Here is a 25722-nt window from a genome sequence, read left to right on the forward strand (position 1 = left end):
TTAAATAATTTAAAAAAAAGACCATAGAAGTTGGATCAACAATAGTGCGCCCCGCAGTGTGCAAATAACTAAATTGCTATGCAATTAACGTCATTCCATGTATTTTTAGTGTGCGGGAATGAAATACGAGTTATAAGTAGCGGATAGTTTCTGTAGTCAATTTAATTTATTTAAAACATTTCTCATAATGACAACAATAGTTATCTTTTTTCTGATTCAGTATTTCTGGAAAACTCTGAACAAATAGTAACGAAAAGAAAGACAATATTCTTCGTTCTGTACTGTATTTTTTACGCTGTGTATAGTTACCATCTGTGTTTGTACAATGTTTTAGTGCGTTTTGGATTTCAATAAACGACATATATGTATAACACATAAATCATTAAGTTAGATATTTCGTTACCGCAAATTGCAAAAAACATTTACAATATTATTTCATAGATACAGAGTTGGTTTAAAAGTTTGGCCATATCTGAAAAACTATTGTTACAAACAGGAAATCATGTCCTTTTTTACAGTGATGTTATAAATAGATCACATAATCTACATACAATCCAAGTTAATTGTCATTAAATATTTGAAATCGCTACTCGTACACAGCCATTGTCCTGCGTTCTGTCGATACTAATATTTCGGCTTTACACAATGCCATCTTTGTTCTCAAACTGCTTACGATGTTGTTACACTAAATCCGTTGGATGTTTTCTTATTAATATTTTAGTTTATGAAAACATGATTTATTTATTAGTTGTATTTGCCTCTGAACTAGCTTTCAGTATTTGAGAGTACTTATAAAACGGTACGTTTTGATTTTTGATCACTTGTTTTGTTTATTTTTGCTTTGCGCTAAACTGACGAGTCAAGCCTTTTCCAACCGATTTATTAGTGCACGCGTTTTGCTCGTTGAATCAGACCGTATGCTGGTCTATAACTGCTTACATCCACGCCGCAACTCCTTCTCAGTTTTTTTTTTTTAGATCATTGAATTCATCAATACTAATTTTCGTTAATTTCTTGTGAACAGGTGAACCACGAAATTAAATGTTCAACGAATTACAACATTTCTTTAGGCTTGTAGGCAAACTTCGGTAAAACCACGAAATTAAATATCCATGAACATTCAAGTTTTCCTTAATCCACGAAAATAGGTACCCACGTAAATAAATGAATCCACAGTATTTTCTTTTGGAATAAAACTTTCTGCTTTGAGAGAAAACAAATCTTAATTATGAAATCTTGTGTAATCTATACATGAAAAGGGCCTTGTCAAAAAGATTTTTTGCTTCAAGATGTCTTACATAAAGATGTTAATGTGTGATGCATATCTTTTGGGATATGACTTGGTTCATATTTAGTTCAGGCAAAATATTTGTGAGACTTATGGTTATTTTAGGTCAAGTTTGTCAAGGTCTGCATGTTTATGATATAACGGTGACATTACAACTGACAGTTCTCTGCAAAAGAATATCATCCTATGTATGTATCAATTAAACTGCTTAATGGTGAAAGATTTTGCCTTAATTAATGGCACCATGTCCATTATTGGCAAAAAAAACTATATAGAAAGCGGAACATTTCATGTGTAAAATATTCCAATGACAATAGTTCATAGAAGTCATAGTTCATAGCTGGACAATATCCGAAATGATATCTTTAAAATATCCTAAATATAATTTATTGTACAAATGTTACTGCATCTGAGGCGCATTCAGATAATAAATGTCTTCCATGATGCTCGAGAACAAAATATTTGAAAACCCAAAACCTAACTTCTACAAGTTTATAAAGAGCTCCTCAAACAAAACATTAACAAAGAAAAAATAATTCAGAATCAGATATGTGCATTTTTCCAAATGTTTTAACACTAAATTGTATTTTACACAATCCGTATTGTCATGCCAGTACCAATCTACAGACTACTGGGCTTGTGATATTCGTCAGGAAGTAACATTACACAGACAGACGTGTACTGTATCTTCAGCGATGATATAGGCCAAAGTCCAAAACGCAATACAAACTTCGAAAAGCTTATGAAACCAATAAAGGATTTTTTATAAGGAATAATGAATGTATTTGTTTGTGGATTTGATGCATATTTTACTTAAACGGTTATGTTTAGTCCTCATTTGCTAAATGTGTTACAACCATGTAATATGTTTTAAATTAGAAAAACCTTGAACTTCTTTTGAGTAACCTGATGTATCTGTATGCTTAGATTTTTCATCTAACAGTGAGATATTTGTCACCGGGTCGGTCTCCTGTAGACGAAGTGCCCGTCCTGTGTTCTTATTTATGAGTCGTGAATATTTGATTGAGTAAGACCACTTTCAGCACTTTTGTTTAATTCATTGAAGCTAGTTTTGTTTTAGTCGAAAAAGCTGGAGTGCTTGGAGAAAACCACTGAACTTCGGTATGAAAACTAACAATCGTAGTGAAGGAAGATTCGATACGAACTCAACTGTCAAGTGTGAGACTCGAATTCACAACCTCACTATTGACAGGCTATTGATTAAGTTGTAAGACAAATAAGTGCATTCGGCCACTGATGCTTCTTTGATATTTTTAATATTTTTCACTATTGTTATATTTTCAAAAGAAAAACTTGTTTTGGGAGTTGGTACCTAGGTAGAGAAAAATAGAAACTGGAGGACATTTTTTTGGAATAAAAAAAAAACGTTAGGTATATCGTTTGATTTCCAATTAAATTTTCCTCCTAGATTACTTCATATGATCGGAATGAGTCCTTGTCATCACCTCAGCGTCTGGCGTACAAAATTATAAGTCTGCTATTATATATGAGTTTATTGTTTTTTGGCGGCTGTAGTCCATAATATCTTTTTAAATCTTCGTTGCAGTATTCAATTACATGTTTAGCTATTTTCTTTGAAGGTAGGGAATGTAAGTGATTTTTTTTTTTTTGATTTTTCTATAGGGTTTATGCATATTTTATATCAGGGGGACAGTACAGGGGGATAAATTCATTTTTATAATTTGTTTTGGTTCAGACAGTTTTGGCGAGGTACAAGTCTCTGCCTCTGTTCTAGAATAGTAATATTTTATTATTTTATACATGTATTGTTAATATTGTTTGCAATATGCAATGTGTATAAAACTGTATATGAATACATTGATGAGCCATAATGTTCAGTGTTAATACAGAGTTTTAATTGAACTTTTACTTTAATCTTATAAATATTTTAGAGATCTTTCATATTTAATTTTGCTTGCCTTTGTACTTTAATTATAAAGATGTAGTCAAGATTAATGGCGTTATTTAATGTACAGATTTGTATGATGTTCCGACGATACAAGTTTAACTCACGTGACATAAAATCAAGGACGAGCATATTTGTATTTATATAGAAGTGTTATTATTTATCCGTAAAAAGGTTTCTGCCATGGAATGAATGTGGTCTAAGAACATTTCTTATTCTCAAATATGTTGGCCTCGGGCATCACTGAAAAGACATTGATTGTCGCAATGCGCATCTTGTGCATAAAATTGGTACTGTTTATGTTATAATAACCACTGGGTCGATGCATCTGCGGGTGGACTGATAGTCCCCGAGTGTATCATCATCCTAGTATCCAGTATATCGGTACTGGCATGAAAATACGGATTTTGTGTAATAAAATTTGCTGTAATAACATTTTTGAAATGATTTGAAATTAGGGAATGTATCTCCCTCATGCCATGCTATATATCCTTGCCCGGCTATGGCTAAAAAAATGTCATTTGGGTTTATAGCTCTCATCCCACAATAAGCTTTGAGTTTTCAAATATTTTGGTATCGGGCTCATCGAAGAGACATTTATTGTCGAAATGCACATCTGGTGCAGAAAAATTGGTACCGTTTATGTTATAATATACTCAAGTTATTGTCCGGAAACCAGAAAATCTATGTTTTTTTCCCGTAATTCCTAAACAAGTAGGACTATAACATCATAAACCGACCCTTTCTATGTAGTATGAACTCTTGTTGTACATAGAGATTCATACACTTATACTTATTGTCGGGAAACCAAATGTCTTCGGACGATACGACACACACAACCGCATCGCCATACAATAATAATGCCGCAAAAATTTGGGGTTGTATATATTGAAATCGCCTAAACTACCTTAAAAATATAATCACACACCATTTCTGGCAAGTCGACCTTGAACATCGGTTACAAATTTGGAGTTGAACTCATAATCAAATTTATCTAAATCCATGTCTGTACAAGAATGTATTACGTCGTTATGAAATATGTGAAGGCAAACGGTGTTTAAAGGTTAGACATACACAATGTCATTAAAAAAAGAATGACACATCACTTCGAATATAATTACATGTTGCACTATTTTATTCATTGAATACTTTTAAATATTACGATGAATCAAAATTATTACAGTTATTTTAACTATATATGAAATTTGATGACAACACTGTAATATGATCAGCTGAGCTTATTATAATATTTTTATTTATATACCTGATAAGATGTTTACCTTTGGAATAAAACAATGAAACTGACTATAAATACTACGAGGAAGTCATTTCTGATTGGCTGTCATCTGCCCAATAGACTATTCCATTCTACTTTCCGGGTGCAAGAAGTGTAAATAAGTCGGTGAACCTGTCAAAGGAGAACTTGTTATACATATGATATACATTAAAGTGCGACGTGATTTGCAACAAAGTCTATAATCAATCTTTATCGTCGTATTATGCGGGAAGTTGAAAATTATTACTACTGTATAACCGGAAAATAATTATGTTTCATAGCTATTAAATAACTTGTAAATTAGAGGCGGCAACCGGATTTATATTATATTGATAATTAAAAGAATGAGTAAATATTATTACTAGAATTAAAATATCATATATTTAAGTGAACTTTGGTAAATAAATGGCAAATTGCTTTATAATAAAATTACACAAATAGGAAGTGTATTGACGTATTGACGTAAATACAAATAGTAATCGATATGTCAACAAATCCTAAAGTTATGGTAGATTTTAATATGTTGTTTAAATTGCTTTCGTTTTTTAGACTTATCAATAAAGAAATTGTACACAGAGCCCTTGTCTGGTCCTCAAATACAGTATTATCTATATCACTGGAAAATTACATGTACAAGCAATAACGGTAGGCTACTACATTACTTCATTAGAAAAAAATATGTTAATATATTTAACTAGACGGCACCATTGACAATCATACCACATATATTTGTTTTAATACTTGACACACCCATTTTATGCCTACAACAGTTTTCTTTTCACCAGAAATCTTGAACTTCATATTGCACCAGATATGTCTTTCAATTGAGCAGCAGTTCACTAAGATATTTTTTTTATGATACATACATCAGTGAACTATTGTTATATACGGAGCTACTACATCAGTGTTTAAAAAATATGGTAATCCAGTCCACCTTTAATTACCCGTATGTAGCTTGTTGTTGCATTTATACCTGTCCTTTGAAAACGATTAGTACCACTTTTAAAACAGGCAATGCCTACAGAAGAACATTTGTACATAATTTCACAATTATGTCATGCTGGAATTCTTGTTGCCCACTTTTCAATTTTCTTTTTAGTTAATCGGAGGACCGTATTTCCTGTTTCCTCTTTTGCTCATAATTAATTGCTCCCTTTGTATCTTTTCTTCTGTAAGTTCTTCTAGTTTTCTCTTTTCTTCTGTAAGTTCTTCTATTTTTCTCTTTTCTTCTGTAAGTTCTTCTAGTTTTCTCTTTTCTTCTATTTCTACTTTGGATTATTATTGTTGTTGTTTTTTTCATTTTTTTCTCAATAAAATGTGTACTATTGCGATGAGGATGCTAATTTATTTTATTTCGGCTCTTTATACAAACTTTGTGTTTTGTTAAAGTTAAAAACGGCCTTTTTTCAAAAAGCAAAGTCAACCACACTTTCTCATTGCTTTTCTTATTCTGCAATCCACGTTACACTCGTATTGACATTATTCTTCATTGTTTTAATTTACTTTAGTAATATGTATGCCAGCTCACTTTGTCCAAAATACTAATGGAGGTACTGTTATATATTTAAATCCATGGTTTTCAATTATTTACTCTTTAAAGTTTATCTGCAAAAAAAAAACATGATATAAATTTCTTTAAGCAACATATGTTCTATTCTATTAAATAATTACCTGCAAATTTTACAGAAAAAGTTTATTGTTGTGAGTCTGTTAAATATTTCTGAAATTAGTCTCCTTTTTCAAAGGACTTATAAGGTTTGTTTCACAGGTCGCACGGAATTTTTAGATGTGCAATTCAAGGGCGGTTGTATTAAAGTTCGATAAACTTGCATGAAATTGGAACTTTGCATTTTATTGCTTTGTTTTGATTAATGCTATAATTAGATGGTTAGTGTTAAGGAACAATTAAGATTTGAAGCTTGAAAGTTGGGCAATTTATAATAATATGAGTCAAAAAGTTCGGATCATAGGTCTTTTGAAATGTTTTTCCTCAATTGTCATATTGTAGCTGTATCTGAAAGTTCTATAAATCTATATAGTTTTTATGTAAATGTACTTGATTTTGAACGAAAATAAATTTTGTTTCTAACACTTTCTTTTGGTATTTGTTTACATGTTTTAGTTTTTTATGTGTAAACAAAATGATTAAATGTCATCTGTCATTGAACAATACAGCCTTTAATTTGTGGTGATAGCTTTAGGGTCCAAAAGTACATACAAAAAAGTTCATTTTTCGTTTGGTTTTTTTTTGTTATTTTCACCCCAAGAGTGACAGGGGAAAGAAATATGGTCACTCTGGTCTTCTTCGAAAAAAATCTTGCCAAGCGGGGCTTCTATTCGGCTATGGTGGATTTACAAGTACGTAGCCACGTCCAGGTAATTGAGACGCAGCACGTTAAGATATGAACCCTTGCAACAACCTTTTTTTGTTTGGGGGGGGTGGGGGGGGGGGGGGAGATGTGGTCCGTTAGTTGCATGTTGGAATACAAAATGTCTGTCAATATCCAACATATCCTTAATTTCCAGTGGCAGTTCCCCCCGATTTTCATCCAGGACTACCTCTATTACCAGAACATACCCATTGTATATTTTGTATATTCTATTGCTAATTTGCCGTGACGCTACCAAGACCTATAATTAATTAATCGTATATTTGACGCTGGCAGTGACGCAACCAAGAATCAATTAATCGTATATTTTGCCTCTGGTCGTGACGCAACCAAGAATCAAATTATCGTATATTTGCCACTGGCGGTGATGCAACCAAGAATCAATCAATCCTATCCTATTTGAATTTTTCTCTTTGAATATTTGTGAACATGTTCTTAATAAGTTACAGAGTTCAGTTAATTGCTATATAGCATCTGAAGAAGCGCAGTTTAGTGATTATCATTTAGATTATGATAAAGATTCAAAATATTTTTGTCCAAGAAATGTGTCGCAAAGCTTTAAGTTTATATTTAAAAACAACATTTGTAACGAAACAATGGGAAATTTTCAATAGTAGTAATTATGAGTGCATTTTGTTATATCATTATACAAGTTAATAAGCATGTTACCTTTGAGAACTTTTATCTGAGAGTATTTATAAATTAAATGCTCAAGAGTGCTTGATGGCTCAATCTTAAGGTATGTATGCATATACTTGTTTCGTATCTTAGGAAGCGTTGATCATTAAAGGTATGTATAAGAGATCGTGTTTTTGCACGTTGCATTGGGTCAATTTGATGATATTGACCTTAATGGCAAATTTATGACGGCTAAAACCGCAAAACACAAATTATTTTTAAAATAATTCTTAAGAATCGCTAGTTATAAACTGCAAAGTCCTATTGTTTCTAACAATATATTGAAGGCAGATCTTCGAAAGATTCTTTGAATTTCATTAACAACTCTTTTTTAACACCTGCTATTTAGATCTTGATTGAACGTAGACACCTATCAATTGTCGAAGACCGGATTTTGAGATTTGAATCATTCGGATGTCTTTTGTAGGTTGGGTAGTTTTTGTCTAATTGGCATAAATCTCGCATTTCTGTTATCTCTTCAGGAGGGAGAACATTTAGCTGTACATGAAGTTTGAATACGCAGACGCCGTGTCGGGACGGAAAGCGAGCGTCAAATGCATCGGAGGGAGAATACCACGCTGTCAACTCGCTGTTAAGTAACCTTACAACTCTTCGAGTGGTCCGTATACGACCTGCTACAATGCTTAATGTCTGCCGTTCCAACTAACCTTATTTGCATGTATAATTCGAAATTTATGCCCTACATTTTGAACGACATTCTTTGCTTAAACGACATACCAGATTTACTTTTTTGTTTTTGTCCTGATTATGCATTAAATATTTGTCACTGGACGTAAGTAAGACAAGACTCTGTTATTCATTAAAAAGGCTATTTCTTCAACGATTTTTGCCAATTTTCAAACATGTTATTTTGGAATTTTATTTTTAAAATAAGAGGCAACACTTGACTCTTTTTTAAAGTAAATAATATGTAGAAATGAATCTATTTGAGACAAACCGAAAAATCCGGATTATAAATAAAAAAGGAATTAACATTAAGAACACATTATTAATTCTCACAGATAATGAAAATATCTCCCTTTAAACGATTTTGTTTAGTTCGGAATCGCTAGTCTTGGGTACCGTCACATAGTTTTGAACTACTGGTAATATATAGCATGAAACTATGAATATCATGATTATACGTTTGCTTGAATTTGATAAAAAATAAAAATAAAAAAAACTTGAAACATAATAATTTTTAGTCGACTGAATATTTTTTTACAGCAATAATGCGCATAATATTAACAATATTTCTGTTAGTGTATTATAATGCATCTTACCTTCAGCATTCGTCTCATTACTTAAACCTCAAGGTTTAAATTGTACAGGGATTTCATGGTAATAGATTATAGATAACTTATTTTCCAGGAATTGGGGTGGTTAGATTTAAAATTAGATTGAGTACATTTAAAGTTGATATGGTTTGGACTTGCCTTGTTTCATTTTCGTTTTAGAGTTAAAATGCAGGTAGGTTGTCGTTAAACAACATTGTATATATTTAAATATTGATATCGTTGACATTTTAAATAGTGGCCAATATTTCGACCAAACCAATTCAAATGGTTAAGCAAAGAGTTTGTGGTTGCTTCGCATTACAAACTGTTATTTTTTTCGTTAAATTGAGGTGTGATTGGGTTTGTAACGAAAATAGCATGATTATCTAAGACTACAATATACCGAGAAAAAAAATTGCAGGTTAAGTAATGTATAACCAACAGTCCCTAACAAAAACGCCTTTTCAAGAGCATTTAACATGAATAATGTATATGGTTAGAGCTCTTTTTATGTTTATTTGTTAAAGAAAATGCATTTAGATTCATTTCTAACACTCGTCTCCCAAAGAAAATACGTGGCAATTTTCATACATTTTTTCCTATTATTGAAAGGTGTTTCCTCGTAAATTATCGTGATTCTAGGAATATATATAAATACGTGGAAATCCTAGGCCTAAAATGATTATACATGATAAATATATTGTATAAGGGTTGAAATTACGTATTAAGTCAAAACTAACATTTCATATCACATCTTACGGTCGTGGATATAAACGTATGCACAATAGTGTTAAGCTTGATTTATACAACAAATATTTAGTCTCCACAATAGACCAAATGACACAGAAAATAACAACTATAGGTCAGCGTACGGCCTTCAACAAAGCCCATACCACATACTAGTAATCAGTTACAAAAGCCCCCAAAATGTAAAACAAGAAAACAAGAAAAGTAACGGCCTGAGTTATGTACAAAAAAATGAACGAAAAACAAATGTATAACACATAAACAAACGACAACCACTCAATTACAGACACCTAAATATGGAAAGGCACATACAGGCATGTGGTGGGGTTAAACATTTTAGCGGGATCCAAACCGTCTTCTAACCTGGGACAGTGGTGTAACAGTACAACATTAGAACGAACTATAAAAATCAGTAGTGAATAAGGCTTAACTCATCAGTTGGATAAATAAAAATACTACAAATGCAAGTGGACGTGGCCGGGTGCTTATACATCCCAACAACAAAAAGACACGAACTATAGATCTCTATAGTACTCGCAGTTACTAACAGCTAGTTCAAAGCAACTAACAAAAAAAATGCATCTAAGACTAAATAATCAATCAGTACATATCCAACATCCAATGGATTTAGTGTAAAGACGTCATAAACAGTCTGAGAAAAACATGACCATGTGCAATGCCAAGAAAAATCGATTTTCAGATTTTCATCACATTGATATTGCAAATATTAGCAGTTTGAAACAAAGAAGAATCTTTTTTTTAGCTCATTTGTTTTTTGCTTTCTCCATGGAAAAGCATGATGCGTAGCTGATATTTTTTCAGTATTAATATGCAGACTATCAAATGATCAGTACTTTTAGGGGTCGGAGTTTATTTTTTGGGGAATTTTTTTTGTGAACATTATTTAGATTTTTCTTATTCTAACCATATTGAATGATGCTGATATAAGAATATGTTATCATTAGAAAAAATGTGTACTCATGAACCCTCGAATTTAAGTAAACCGAAAATCTTTATTTAAATCTTATAGTTACAGGCAAATCATATAGTTCTGCAACAACGTCATAGAATATGTTTAATGACATCAGTAATACTACTTTGTCAAACTTTTGAAACTTTTAAACCAACACCATTGTCATTGAATGTAACGTTGTTTGTCATAATACATCACAGCAATTAATCAAGTTGTTGTTAGAAGCGCGAAAATGAACGTGCTTTTTCTTTACTTTAATACCAAAGGATTATCCTTCTGGACGTTATACATAATGTATTTTATTTATAATGTTGGTCCTGTGTGCTCTACAACTTCGTTTTTTATTTGGCGTTTTTAACTTTTTTGGATACGTCATTGATGAGTCTTCGGTAGACGAAACGCGCGTCTGGCGTAAATGCAAAGTTTAATCCTGATATCTATGATGCGTTTATCTAAAGGATGTTGCGTTTCGTTTTTATCATTCTATTTTGGACATTTTGGTATTAAAGCTAAAGAAAATGTTCAAATCTTAAAAATCCATTAAAAAAATACACATTATTTAAAAAAAACCTGAGGGAATCGCATGCACTCCAAACGAAGCGAGACAGGATAAGCGTTTATTTCTATGCATGCCTCCCCGTTTGGCCAAATGACTTTTGCGTTTGTAAATGTGAAACACATTGCAATAAGATTGACAAATTAATGTTGACTGTTGCTTTGTCGTAAAGACATATAAATGAGTCCAAGTTCATTTTGAAACTCATCAAAGCTAGTAGGAAAAAGTGCCCTGTTGGCTAGGTGTTTGCATTAAGAGAAGTTAGTTTAGCGAAGTCATTAAATGTAAAATAAACCAGTCGGTGTTTTAAGAATCGATAATTGAGCGCACTTTTGTATTCGTTAAGCTTTATAGGAGAAACCGACTTGATGACCCTTTTACTAAGAAGAATCATAGACCTATTATGGAAAGTACTTCCTATATATGTATAATTATAATGTGATTCTGTGTACAGCACCTGGGTTAATACTAGAAAAAAAACCTGATTAACAGTCAATCTTTGAAGAAATAAATCGAGCTTACTTATTCAGATGGTACATTCTATAACAATTAAAAAGTAATTTTAAAAAAATCTCTTTGGTCAACTTTAATTGTTGTATTATTATTTTTACTGCATGGTGATTAATAAGAAAACATAATTAAGAAATTCTGCATCTTTTGAATCCTAAAAAAAAATAAAAAGATAAATAAGAAACTGAGCAAACATCGTCAGAGATTCACTTTCCGTATAATCACGGAGATACAGCCTTAATTTAAAATATTGGACAATTGAAATGAACAAACATCAAGATATTATCGCGCACCTACAAACTGCTCCTAAGTTTCAATCATCGCGCACCTACAAACTGCTCCTAAGTTTCAAGTTGACAGAAGTTAAATAGTCACATTGCACGTTTCGACAATCTACATGACACTTTGTTTTTACACAAAACCGTCTCCTTGTTGGTTTCTTTATACATACAAATGTATGTAAAATATAGCACCTCGTCAACTTCTGAAACATCATTGATAGCTGAAATATACTTCGAAAGAGCTTAAGGACTCTTAAATGTTTGGATAAAATATTGGCGTCGAAAAAAACTTTTCACATATTTAATAGATGACGCTGATATCCATACTAATGACAAAAGACAAGGAAATAAATAATTAGGTTTTTAAAAACATCGGGATCTGAATGACACTTTAATCAAATCGTTCCTATTTTCAAAATGTAGTTTCCGTTTTTCCAAATATACTTTAGTGCACTAACATAACATGTACATGGAAATGGGTCCAAAAGAATGTTCATGAAGTAGCTAATAGTAGTTACCCTTTGAAGAACTAGAATTTACAGTTATTGAATTGATTTTTTATTACACTTTGGTCTTGAGAAAGGTCGAAGATAAAAGGACATGACTTAACAACAAACCATTTTAGAGTATTTATGGTGTACCTGTTTACTCAAAATCTAGTAACTGATATGCTATATGAAAGTTTAATTTGTAAACAAAGAACATGGTAATATGGAATGGTGGATTTAAAAAAAACCATATGACATGAATCCATAATGGAAAGATATTTGTTTGCTTGACAATAACTGTGTTTGTTATGGATATATCGTTATTATTATGTTAACTAAACGGATTTCCTATGGGTATTAACTGTGCTACTCAAATTGATGATATTTTGTCCTTGTTGTTGTGAATGTCAGAAAAGGAATTTTAGAATTATGACAAATTAATTGACATTTTTACACAATAACATCATATCCTTTGATGAAAAAAATAGAAACCAAAATATACGATTAAAGAGACGATTTTAATTTTGACATGGCTTTCTTTCCTCTAATAGACAGCCATGTTCCTTTTGACGCAACTTATGGCATGTACACATTTTACTAGCTTTATCGATAACTAAAATTACTTGTTGTGTAGTTGACTTCAACATGTGTAATGCGGGTATCCTTATATAAACACAAATTACTTTAAAGTGTAACATAATTCATGGAGTTTTAATTTCTGTAGAAAATTAGTTTGATCTTTTAAAGCAAAACCACGTGCATTCCACTTGTTGGTAAACTTTATTTAGTTTTAAACTATGACAATAACAGACTGAGTGATGATAAGCTATTTTGAAACATAATTAGTTTAAATGTAACCATGTTAGCATAGTAAATATGCAAAACACACCATTTTCTGTTAATGGTACAAATACCAATCTCGTTCATTAGGGTTATGATTTTCACGAGGTATGTTAATTTTTCAATTTCCTGAAATCTATACAATTTGTTTTGGTAAATATGACGGATTCCACGGTATTGATTTACTTTCAGAATTTACGTAGATAACACGGTGTTGAATTTGAAAACAAACTGATGTTATAATGTGCTTTACGAATTTTCAACTTTCGTTTTACAATTATTCTTAAATCATGTTATTTTAGAATTTTTTTTTGGAAAGTAATGTCTATCAATTAATGCTTTGAATACTTGAAATCTTCCTTTTTTGGAAAAAAATGTAATTGAATCAATAAAAGCCTTTCAGGTCTAGGTAGCAAGATAATGAACAATAATTAAGAACAAGAAACACAGACGACAGGTATTTTGGAAAGCCTAGAGTCAAAATCTCATGGCTTCTATTTGAATCTGGTTGTCAAAAAAGAAGCGGAAAGGACACCAAAGGGATTCAAACTAATATGTAAAAGACCAACAAAACCTGGCAAAATTGAAAACGACGAAGAGACTGACAACATTCTACAAAACACTGCACATAAGTAAAAAAAAATGAGGACCACGAACCACATAAAAAAGAATGCGATCTAAAGTTAAGGACAAATGCGGTCTTAAGTATCATCTGTTGATGTCAAAACTTCGGAACAGACGACAAGAGGATGACTACGACGACTGGGACATATTCGTGGTCATCTCTGACACATGTATTGCATAATAGACAAACAACTCATGATGGCGCCCGAAAATCTTCAAAAGGAATTACTTTACATTACACGAATGCCTTATTTGGTCAATAGCTTCGTTTAATTAGTTTAAACAATATTTTATTCAAATAAATTGAATTGTATTGGGCAACAGGCATAGCCTATGTAAGCCCTCTTCAATAGCTTCGTTTCAATCAGCAACCATCTATCAAAGATATAATAATAGGAAACGAATACTCTGGATTATTTGATGTTTTTTGCTATTTAGAAATGGAAAGTTCATATTTGGAAACCTCAAATCATCTTTTTTACAATCGACTATCATTGTTAAATGTAGTTCTAGATAAATGATAGATTTAACTCTATCTTTGATCACCCTTATTTCAAGCTCGATACGATAGATGAGATATAGTAACCAAATTTTAAGCTATTCGGTTAGAGGACATCATCAAAATATTGGAAGTTAAAAGATATTTATAGCTTCTTTTAATTCTCTATAAGAAGCTCCTGTATGAGTTCGGTCTAATGTGTCGGCAAAAAGAGGAGCACAGTTGGTTCTTATGACGAATACAATGTATATCATACACCATTGTCAATGTTAATAAAGTGTTTTCATGATTGACTTTCGTTATAGGAACTTAAACAGCCAATAGTTTTGAAATTCCAATTGGATCACAGAGGAGCTTCATATATGTGTGTACTATAATAGGCAATCAATGTTAGGCGTCGACAATGTTTCTTAGTAAATTAATTTTAGACAAGTTCTTATGAAAGCTATTAAATACAAACCTATATGAAATAAATGTTGTTCAAGCTGAAGGCATTTGTATATTATGAAATATACATTTAAAAGGCGTTGGTAATCAATCAGACAAGCTTAACTATGTATCAAATATGCAATTTTGACGTAAATAGTTAATGTCAAACCACAAGCTACTGGTAATTAGCTATGCTTTATCGATCCATAATGTAAAATGCAAATTGCTTAATTAAATTGTCTTGCATTGGTCATAAGATCACATGTTCATCCGATACAGTTGTTAATTACTTTTTCTCAATGATTCATCAAATGCAATGTATGATGTAGCCTCGATTAGAAACTGCAATCTGAGTTTTCAAGGATAGAAATGTTCTTTTGAATATAGTAATCCATATAGGAGTAATTATGGCCTGCATACTACGTGAGACATTAGATAAGTTTGCGTAAGTGTAGCCATTTTTTCACGACTACATTTTGTTAATACTAAATCAGATCAAGTAATTACTGAATGCATACCATGTGAGATACCTAGAGTACATGAAAATACTTTATCCGATTTAGTTTTTAAAATAGTTGTCATGAAAACATGTCTATATGTAGGCAAATATATTCATACATGCAAACCATGTGTGACATGAAAAAATTTTGCGTACGTTTATCCATCTTTTCATTACTACAATTTTTAACACTAATTCAGATAAAGTAGTTCCGGCATGCATACCATGCGAGACACCTGAAGTACATGAAATACATGAAATAAGTGTTCGTACGTGTAGCCATGTTTTCATGACTATACTCTGTTTTGAATACAATATTAGATAGATAGTAACATTCCATGCAAATGGAGTTGTTATGTCCAAGTTTAAAGAGTATTCATGAACTTGGGTTTCCATTCATACTTCTTAAAATAAAAATATTGAACCGACGAGTGTTAATACAAACGTTGAAGTCATCTCTTTTAAATTCAAACATCACCAAGTGCGACTAATTACCGAACAACAAGACGTACTGATGGAGGAACAGGAATTGTTTACCATTCCACAAAACATAATACACGCCCGTGTTTTATTGTTGAATTCGTGTTCCGCAATCTCTTTTTTTTTGTTTGCTTAGTGTTTTGCGATATTTTTTGTCTTTTAATATATGTGTTATCTGAAATGGTGTCCACGTACTAATTTCGAAATCCATTTGAAACACATATGTCCTTCACCTTTTCCTAATGACATAAAGTGGTTTAAATATTTTAAGATTTGTGCGTCTTTTTTAGGCGAAACGCGCGTTGGTGTACACAATTGTAAGCCTGATATTTATGATGAGTTTTGTTGTTACATTACAATTTGAAGATAGCGTAACTTCGACTTCCTTTATTGTCAATCTCGTAAAACATGGCTACTGTTACTATAAATAAAAATAGGTATTTACTGATCATGGTCATTATTGTAAGGATGTTGTTCTGTTCCTGGTCAATTTTAGGGTGTATATATATCACATTTTTTCAACGAATTAATAAATTACAGAAAAAGGCATTATACCCGGGTAGGGTCGATTTTATTTTACAATAGAAGCATGTCTTTAAGTAGCAATTGTTATAGATGGTATGAAAAAATATTTATTCTATAAAAAAAATTCTTGCATTAAATGAAAATTAACATTTGAATATCTGTAACTATTTCTTTGTAATGGTAGAAAGAGGCCGAAGAAACAGGAGAAACATCCAAAACTAACAATGTGTTTATGCGACTATTTCATATTTTTATGGAGAGGAAATTATATGTGTTTTATAACAAGTATCGTTTCCCGTGAAAGTTTATATTGTATACTCCCAACTCGATCCTAAAGGAAAAACTTATTACATTCCTTTAGAGAGAGTACAATTGTGTCCTGCAAAAAGTAAAATGACAAAAATACTGAACATCTAGGAAAATTAAAAACGGAAAGTCCATAATCAAATGGAAATATCAAAAGCTCTAACACTTAAAATGAACGGACAACTACTGTCATATACCTGACTTGGTACAAGCATTTTCTCATTTAGAAAATGGTGTATTAAATTGCAATGCAAATATATATAAAGCTTTCATTGATAAATTGATTGTTTATTTCAAAGCAAGCGAGTAATGTCACACTAATAACATTGATGATGGCGAGTTAAAACAAAATAGGCAAATGAACTCGGCTTAGAAATTTACCAAAATTCACAACTCCACCGCGTTATATGAAATGATTATCAACTTATAAGTGGATTTTAAATCTGGCCAAGAGTCTAATCAATGACCTCGTAATCAACCCAAATCACGACGTACAAAAACGTGTTTGCTTTTGAAAGGTTTTTGCGTCGTTTTAAAGTTACACTTTGTGATATCACAGTGATATGCAAAATGAGTAGTACATGAATGAAATAAAAGTAGATAATGTGTCAATGATGCATAGCAGTAATTTTAAAGTATAATTTTTGTGGTGATTTTCTTTTTATTATTTTTATTCATTTAATAAACAATCTGATTTTAGATATTTACTAACTGTTCATAAGCATCTGATTGCATATACCGGATTACATTCAGTCGTACAACTTTTCAATTATGCATGCTTGACTTTGAACAAATGATAGGTGTACCTCTTCAAATGTCGACTAACACTATTTCTTAGAAGTAGCCTATTGATAGTACAACTAAAGGTATAATACATACAAGTGTACATATCGGAAATATACTTAGTCATTTAGATAACAAACAATAGTAATTCGGAAGTTTCCGTTCCCATTTGATATATTGTGGTTAACGTACGTAAAGATGGTCACACCTGGGTGACAAACATATTTTATATTTATTTTTTGTTTAAGGATTTTTAGCTCGTTGCTAATACTTTGCAACAAAAGTAAGTGAGCAAACCTTATATCATTTTATTGTATCTAGATTATTTTTGTTAAATGTTTGCATTATCTTTGCCAAAACTTTGTAAATCAGATACAGGTTAAAAATGAGGTTTAGTGATTTAAAGAAATCGTAGTTGATTTTCCAGAAATGTGGTGGTAGGCCAACGTAGATCATTTCACGAAATGTCAATAAGAATGCAATTTGGTTATTTGTGCCACTACTGTCTTATTGGCGTATACCACACAATTCATTTTACTCGTAGTCATAATCTTTATAGTTTTATATAAAATTATGAAACAAGATAGTTCATTGTGCACATGATCGTCAGTCGGCAAGTCCATAAGACTGTAAATCAGAGATTTTGAGTTTGCATTTGTACTTTAAAATTTTCACATTTCTCCATTAACCATAATTTAATTTCTTTGTTTACTTATAAACACCTCCTTTTAAATCAATGTGTAAAACTATCTTCTATTGAACTTAATTTTTAAAATTTTAGTTGTTAAATTGTAAAATTTTACATGTTTTCATTTATATTTAATCCACAATATTCGTTACTATTTCAACATTGTTCTAATTTTTGTTGTTCTTTCAAAAAAAAGATTGTGAATTAAAAACAGTATTGCCGCATTGTTAAAATGCTATCTTTTTATTGATTGTCTGTAGCATTGTCGATAATAAGCATACTTCCTATAGTTAATTTACTACATAAAAGTAAAATAAAATAGTTCTTATAAAATGATCGATAAAGAAGATAAGAATATTTTTTTAGTTCAAATTCATGGGAAAAATTGATCAACCTCAATCTTACAAAATGGTCAGGAATACATTGTAAATCTTTTGGAGCTCTCTTCAAAAGGGGCGTTTTCTTGAATATTAACCTTATTCCAGTGATATGAACCATTTTTTGCGAATTTACTTCCCCAATGCTATTTCATTATGTTTTTATCAATTTGAATCCAGGTATGTTATTTTTCTATCATTTCTTTTTTGCAGTACAAGATACTTTAAATATAGGATTCTGGCCCCGAAAATTAATAAAACGCAAAAACAAACCCCTGTAATTAGAAAAAAGAATAAATTGCTGAACATATATAATTTGATGTTTTATGACGCCTATCTTTGGGTTGGTTGTTTTTATTTATTTTTTTGGGGTTCATACAAAATTTTATTATATCATATAATACTGCTTAAAATTGCAATTGTTTTCTCAATTAATTATTTATGTTCCTGGTAAATATATAAATGATTTTATACATTAAACTGAAAATATTCCAGATTTTTTTATTATTAAAAAAATAAAAAAAATACCAACACTGTTAAAATGAGGTACAAAATATTTATGCAACATAATCTACCATTCTTCTGATTTAACATGAGGCTTGACATACATATTTTCCTTTCTTTTACAACTTATGTAGAACAGTCTATAATAGTGAAGTTAGCCTTTCCTTCACCTTGAGCAATATTTATTCATAAAATAATTTAAATAAATTCTAAAAAACATTTTTATAATCTTAAATGCCTTTTCATTAATGAATATGTTATGTCTTTTTTTATTTTTAGCCATGGCGTTGTCAGTTTGTTTAAGATTATGAGTTTGACTGTTCCTTTGGTATCTTTCGTCCCTCTTTTATGTGATGCACATTTAATTACTAGTGTCTTCAAATGAACTATATGATTCCACTGTATGTGATGAACATTTAATTACTAGTATCTTCATATGAACTATATGATTCCACTGTATGTGGATTATTAATCTATAAAAATTCGTACCATTATTTTTCTTTATTATTATTAGCAACAGCTTCTGTACAGCCATCTGATTAATAAAGGCAACAGTAGTATACCGCTGTTCAAAACTCATAAATCCATGGACAAAAAACAAAATCGGGGTAACAAACCAAAACCGAGCGAAACGCATTAACTATGATATGGTTGATAAATAAAAATTGTATTCTTTATCTGAAAATTTTAGAATTTTGTCATGTCTAAACATTTTTATTTTTATTCCAATAATAAAACTTTATTTCAATAGCAAATTCATCTAAAAGGAAACATTACGAATAATAAGAAGGTTGATATTGGCACTTTTTTTTATATCTAAGATAAGGATTGATTGACATTTTTTGTATGTCTATGTTCTATTCTAACATTTTGGAGGAGAAATCTTACACTAAATATTTTGAGAATATACCAATCCGACGCCGTAAATATTCCTAGTGTGGTTTTCAAGACACTTGATTACAAGTTTTTTAAGCAACAGTCACTATTAAATCTTTATGCAACTTCAGATGTAATTAATTTGTTTTATAAGCGACATTTTTATTATTTTTAAGATTATAGTAGGCTGATATGTAAGTTTTGCTCCTTAATTTGACATTTGAAAGTGAATTCACATGACGGGTGATGCAAGCATAGCAAGAGAGGACTATCCAGTCGCTGCACTTAGATATAGGAAGATGTGGTGTGAAGATGAATTTACGAGTTTTGAACACCACTTAACTGATGTTCGCTCTTATTTATTCAAAATATTCTACTTTTAAAATGCTATAACGGTGTTTCGAAAAATATATTCCAGGTGGTCCTTTTTGGGCTGTTTTACAGGCAGTCTTATACATTAACACATAAAAATCACATTATCACTAACTGTTAGTGTGCTGGTTTTATTAATTTTTTTTTTGCATCTGTGTAGGAATGGTAAATCAGAGTGTTTTGTGTGGATATTGTGAGTAGATGCAAAGTGATATTTTGTTTTAATCAGCAAGGTAATGATTAAATCCGTGTTCTTCCTTCCTTTCTTTCTATCTTCTTTTTTTCTTTATATAGTTTTTTTATAGTATCCTTTCTATTACTTCCTAGATACACATTGTATCACCTTTGGCACTTTATTCTTTATTGAGTTTGTAACTTTCCTTTCTTTTGTTATAGCTTAATGTACCATTCATCGTCGAATGCCGTACAGTATTATAAAATGGTTTAAATCCTCGGCCTTTTAACTCTGTCTCATTTTCTTATCTATATTTATGACATAATAGTCGCTGCGTTTTCAAATGCCTTACCTAATAGGACGAATATGTGATGTATATTTTTCATGTTGTTTCCTTTTAAATTTAGAATGCAATTCCGATAATAAATCGTGTAACCAAAACTTTTATATACATTGCAAATCTACTGTGCGATCAGTTCAATGTATAATCTACCGGACATTAATGATCCATCTATCAATCAAAATATGACTTGTCTTGAATATGAACGAACTATTTGACGTTGGACGTTTAGCAAATTATAAATCAAGGCATGACTGTAAATCTGGCGTGTTTTTTTTTGTTTTGTTTTGCATGTCAAAAAGACAAAAAAAAATAGAACAGAATGTCAAGAATGAAAAAAAAGCTTTAATGAGCTCTGTTAATTTTTTCTTAAAAAGAGGTTTTAATGGATGAAGTTTTTAAAATTCTTTAAAGTTCATTGAAAAGCTTTCTACACTTTTTCTACATAATTTCATACTGCATAGCATATGTGTGCGTTGTGCAAATAATAGTGTAAAACTAATCCACATGGAGCTTGTCGATATCAGAAATCCACCATAGTTTAATCAATCGCATTACGTTATATATCATGGTCAATATAACAACAATGTAATCATCAATTTCTAGCGGATAGTTTTGAAATGGTTTGGATTGGGCTAAATGCATTTGTCTTTTCGTAATAATTCATATACACATTTATTGTAATATAAAACATTATTGAAATAACTCAAATATTAGAAATGAGTATTTTTAAAGATTACGCATCGTTTCTCTTGAATTGTAAACCCAATAAAATATAAGATCTGTTACCAAATTGTTTAGCAATTACCTATTACCTATATGGATAAACATGCTTACTATATACGCAATAATATTTAGTGTTACAATTTAAGTTATTTAAAACTCGATTTAATTCTATTTATAGGCATTGCAAAAATAGTAGATTGCTTACCTTGAAAATTCGGATCATAAATTAACACTTTCCTAATTCCTAAATACACACATATTACTTAAGCTGACCGGCAGCTCCAGTATCCAAAAATAATGATACAGTGTCTACCTTTATGGGAAGTATTTATTTGAATTAAATTGGGTAAGTCCAGAAAGGTAGGAAATCCATTTTGGAATATACCCCTAATAATACGAGTGCTTTGGGGATTTCCATTTATATAACTTATGTTGTATATATTTAAAATTCAATTTATTATTATGTTTAAATAGATTTATTTGTTTCTTTATTTTTACAAGTTTAATTGACTATATTTCCTTAAATGCATATCAACATTTACCATTTGACGATAGCATTACATTATATCATTAACTGAAATAAAGCAAACGACTTGCGTTGTTGCACATCGATCTATAGGTCCCTTCTTATGTCAAATGTTTGAATTGCCGAATATTATCAAATAATTTAAAAGCATAGGTTCTAAACAAAAGGGTCAATGTTTACCAAAGTCACTTTTGTCATAGAGATTTTCACATTAGATAGAGTTGAACATTTGTTAAAAATTGAATATTCGCAGCTGTTAATGGACAGTAATTTAACATAAAAGGTACTATTTAAGTCTTTGTGGTTGATATGTCAATTCAAGATGACAAGTAACACATATTTCATGCAGGAAAAGCATACATTTCTTCCAAATACCACATGCAATATTCTTCGTTGTACACATGTCAAATTCGGGATGACCCTTAACAGCTACTGCATGCACAACATTCTTTTGAAGAGTTCAAAAGTAAAAACAGTATAATTGAAAGGTACAAACGTTCGACATAACCTGTCTTTGTCTTTGAATTTGGATGATTTTAAAATGAGAGGCGAACGATAACAACAGTATTGAAACTTGGTAAATGGTTAACATGCTTACATGGCAATGTCTAAAAAACGGAAAACAGCGATAAGACAAACAAAACATGTGGTACTAGTTATTTCGAAATTTTTGAAAGTTGTTCAATGTATAAATGGGTCAATCAATTCATGATGGTGACCGTAAAATTATGTAATGTTGATTTATGTCATTCTTCCTCATAACTGTTGAAGCTTTTCTTGTGTAAGCTATAAATAATGTTATGAAGTCCGTATTTTATAAACACACCCAATGCATTACGTATTATCATAGATAAGTAAACGCCATACGATTGAAACTAGGGTATTACACTACTAAGAAATGGGAAGATAACAATTTGGAAGTGAAATCATCACACTTGTCATGGATTATAGTTTGAAGTAGTTTATCTGTGTCAATATTAAGATGCTATGCAGATATTCTACTTTCAATAGCATCCTTCATCTAAAATTAAATGGTATCTATGAGATGTAAGCATTCATTGAAATATGGGATATTGAGTATGACAGAACACCATCAATATCTAAAAGCAATTTTTAAGAACTTTGCAAAATACCTTTTCTTTTTTTTTCTGTATGAGTTCTGTTTCTCATTCAAACCTATAATTATTAGAAATAAATCATGAAATATGACGAAAATACAATTCAATAATCATTCTACATTTTTTCTATATAGAAAAGATGTTGTACTGATCAACTTTTAACATTTTAGAATGAATTGTTAGTCATTTTGCTGGTTGTCGCTAAAGCATTTTTAGTATTCAAATGGGTTTTGTTTTGTTTTTCCATTGATTTTTTAAATGTTAACACACAGTTCAATTATATCTTTTACTTATTTCAGAGTGTAATGTTCAATATATGGCCGAGCACAATTTATCAACCGCCACAACTATCCTGCAACGCACAACAAACTGTTCTCCCAGCAAGTCTTGGTAAGTATATATTGATGTCATATTTTGAATGCAACCCATACATGCAAATATGACACTTTTAACATTTTCTACATACACAATTTTCTGTTAGGCTTAATAAGTCAACAGTTATACCCCGACTTCTAAACCAGCTGACTTCATCGTACATTTGTATATGCTTCTCATTCACACCTCATCATCATTTGATCATTAACATGGCCTTAAAAACCAACAAATTGATAAAAAAGAGGCTAATGTATAGTATGCTGAAAAACCAGTTTTAACCCACTATTTATTGGGTACATTCATGTTACACCAAATCAGGATTATGATAGTTGTTTTCAAATCCTTAGGCTTAATGACAACATTTGATATTATCCGTTTTTTATGACTTCCCACAATTTTAGTTATAATTGTTATCAAGCATTTCCCTTATTAGATGTGGATGCTAACATATTATCTTCCGCTTCTTTTTGAAAGAAAAATTATCCGATTATTTGCCATATTCTTATATTAAGTTACTTCTGTTTTGTTTATTGGTCTGAATTATTTTGTGTTTTCTCTTAGCAATTTATTGTATCATTTTGTGAGTATTCTGACAATTCCCATTCATTTTTAGGATATATATTTTGGATGCTCTTTTAATAATTATTTTCTTGTACAAAACCCTATTTAATCGTAATAGTGAATGTCTTATAACAAAGACTAAGAACTAGGGTTATGGTAAAGAAAGTCTTTTTTTTTTTAAATAAAAGTAATTTAAAAATCATTCGAAGATACCAAGACCTTGTTGATAAATAATTCGTATCAACAAATAATACACAATGGTCTTAACGTTTTCAGGTAATGACTTTACTTATCATTTTGGTAACGTGTTATAAGGATTTTCTTATCTCAGGCTAGGATTACCTTAGCCATATTTGACACAACTTTTTGGAATGTTTGGTCCTCAATGCTCTTCACCTAGAAAAGCTCTTCGGACGCAAGAAATTATTTAACGTGTTGTTTTCAATTTTATATACTTGTTTGGCTTTCTAACTATTTCAATCCGAGTGTCATTAATGAGTCTTAAGTCGACGAAACGCGTGTCTGGCGTATCACATTATGAGCCTGGTACCTTTGATAACTAACTATATTGTTCTTATCATTTGTCTTTGTATTTTTTAACCTTTACTGTTTAGTTTATTTTCTAGTAATATACTTTTGGCATGATCAATTTGTATAAATATTTTCGAGTTCCCGTTATTTGTTGCTTTGTATGGTGGGGTGGTGGTATGATGTGAAGACGCGTACATTGTATAGATTATAAAACCATTTTGAGCATGTCGGAGCAAAACAGTATAAATCTGTTTTAAGGTACTCTTAGATAAAAAAAAAAAAACACTTATGCTTGCTTGATAGCAAATGTGGCCTACATTAAAGATGATTGCATTTTTCGAATAGGTTGCCGAAAGATAAATCAGAGATAGGACTATTTTCAAGCTTTTCATTTCTATGAATAATTTCTGTTGAAATTTAGGTTCAAATGCGTATAAATAAACTGAACAACTACATAAATATTAATTTTATAAGTGTATAAAACCGTTTGCAGAATTAGGAATACGAGAAGAAATGGGATACTCTTGTGGTCTACAACTAGATAAAAATGTATTAAAGTCTACACAGCATCACAGCAACATCAAAGACATACTAATGCATATAGTTGTCATCGTGTGGCCTTCAAATATAAGAATATATGCCATATATTAAGGTCTAAGTCGCCCGTTTTTCTCGTTTAAAATGTATAAGATTTTGTTATCCCTTGGTCAAACTAGTATATAGTTTGAAAAACTTAGTTTGCTTTTGTTGAAAATCCGTACTTTAACCTAAAAATCCGTGTATCAATGTGCAATAGTAAAGGTAAACAAAGTGAGATAGGAACATTATCAAGACTCAGATTTCTAGGAAAACATTGTCATTTCATTATCTCTATCTGTAGTGTGTAAGTGTATTCTATTCAAGACACACATTTGTTTCAGACATATATAATCTTTTTTAATTGAAAGATGTCAAGAAAAGTTCATTCAAAGGGCTTCCTAACAAGATATTAGAAATAGGCCAAAAGATGTCTATAGATTTTCTAGGTCATTTAATCTATTTTGAGAAACAATCCAGCCTTATGAATTGCTACTTTGACATATGAAATATTCTGAAATGTCTGAAAATTTCGATAGTAGATTTCAATTCTCTGATGATCTGTTTCTGGGCTATAAATCTTATATTCACAGTAAGTTTA

General features: G+C 30.8%; 1 protein-coding gene and 1 long non-coding RNA gene across 32 annotated transcripts in view; one reads left to right on the forward strand and one right to left on the reverse strand.

The window, feature by feature from the left end:
- Window positions 1–25722, forward strand: part of LOC139481350 (transcription factor ETV6-like) — an 80562-nt gene that overhangs the window by 19607 nt on the left and 35233 nt on the right. For 4 of the 29 annotated variants that reach the window (XM_071264617.1, XM_071264625.1, XM_071264626.1 and 1 more), the window contains exons 3-5: window positions 1394–1476; window positions 5041–5136; window positions 23378–23468. In XM_071264617.1, coding sequence (XP_071120718.1) covers window positions 23384–23468 — 85 coding nt within the window. In that variant the 5' untranslated portion in view covers window positions 1394–1476; window positions 5041–5136; window positions 23378–23383. Of the gene's footprint in view, window positions 1–1393; window positions 1477–5040; window positions 5137–8928; window positions 9030–17127; window positions 17218–17285; window positions 17460–17491; window positions 17660–20358; window positions 20427–23377; window positions 23469–25722 lie in introns of those variants that run through there. The other 25 variants (XM_071264610.1, XM_071264611.1, XM_071264612.1 and 22 more) reach the window with 13 other exon arrangements.
- LOC139481352 (uncharacterized) lies at window positions 145–21750 on the reverse strand. Of its 3 annotated transcripts, none has more exons than XR_011654599.1 (4): window positions 21640–21750; window positions 5242–6096; window positions 4496–4623; window positions 145–1203 (listed from the first exon to the last, which is right to left on the reverse strand). It is a non-coding gene; the product is annotated as an uncharacterized lncRNA (long non-coding RNA). The 3 variants fall into 3 exon arrangements; XR_011654600.1 differs by lacking the exon at window positions 21640–21750 and adding an exon at window positions 8843–8930 and having other exon boundaries at window positions 145–1200; XR_011654598.1 differs by lacking the exons at window positions 145–1203; window positions 21640–21750 and adding an exon at window positions 8843–8930 and having other exon boundaries at window positions 4328–4623.

The sequence above is a fragment of the Mytilus edulis genome, chromosome 7 (assembly GCF_963676685.1).
Source record: "Mytilus edulis chromosome 7, xbMytEdul2.2, whole genome shotgun sequence".
NCBI classification, from domain to species: Eukaryota; Metazoa; Mollusca; class Bivalvia; order Mytilida; family Mytilidae; genus Mytilus; species Mytilus edulis.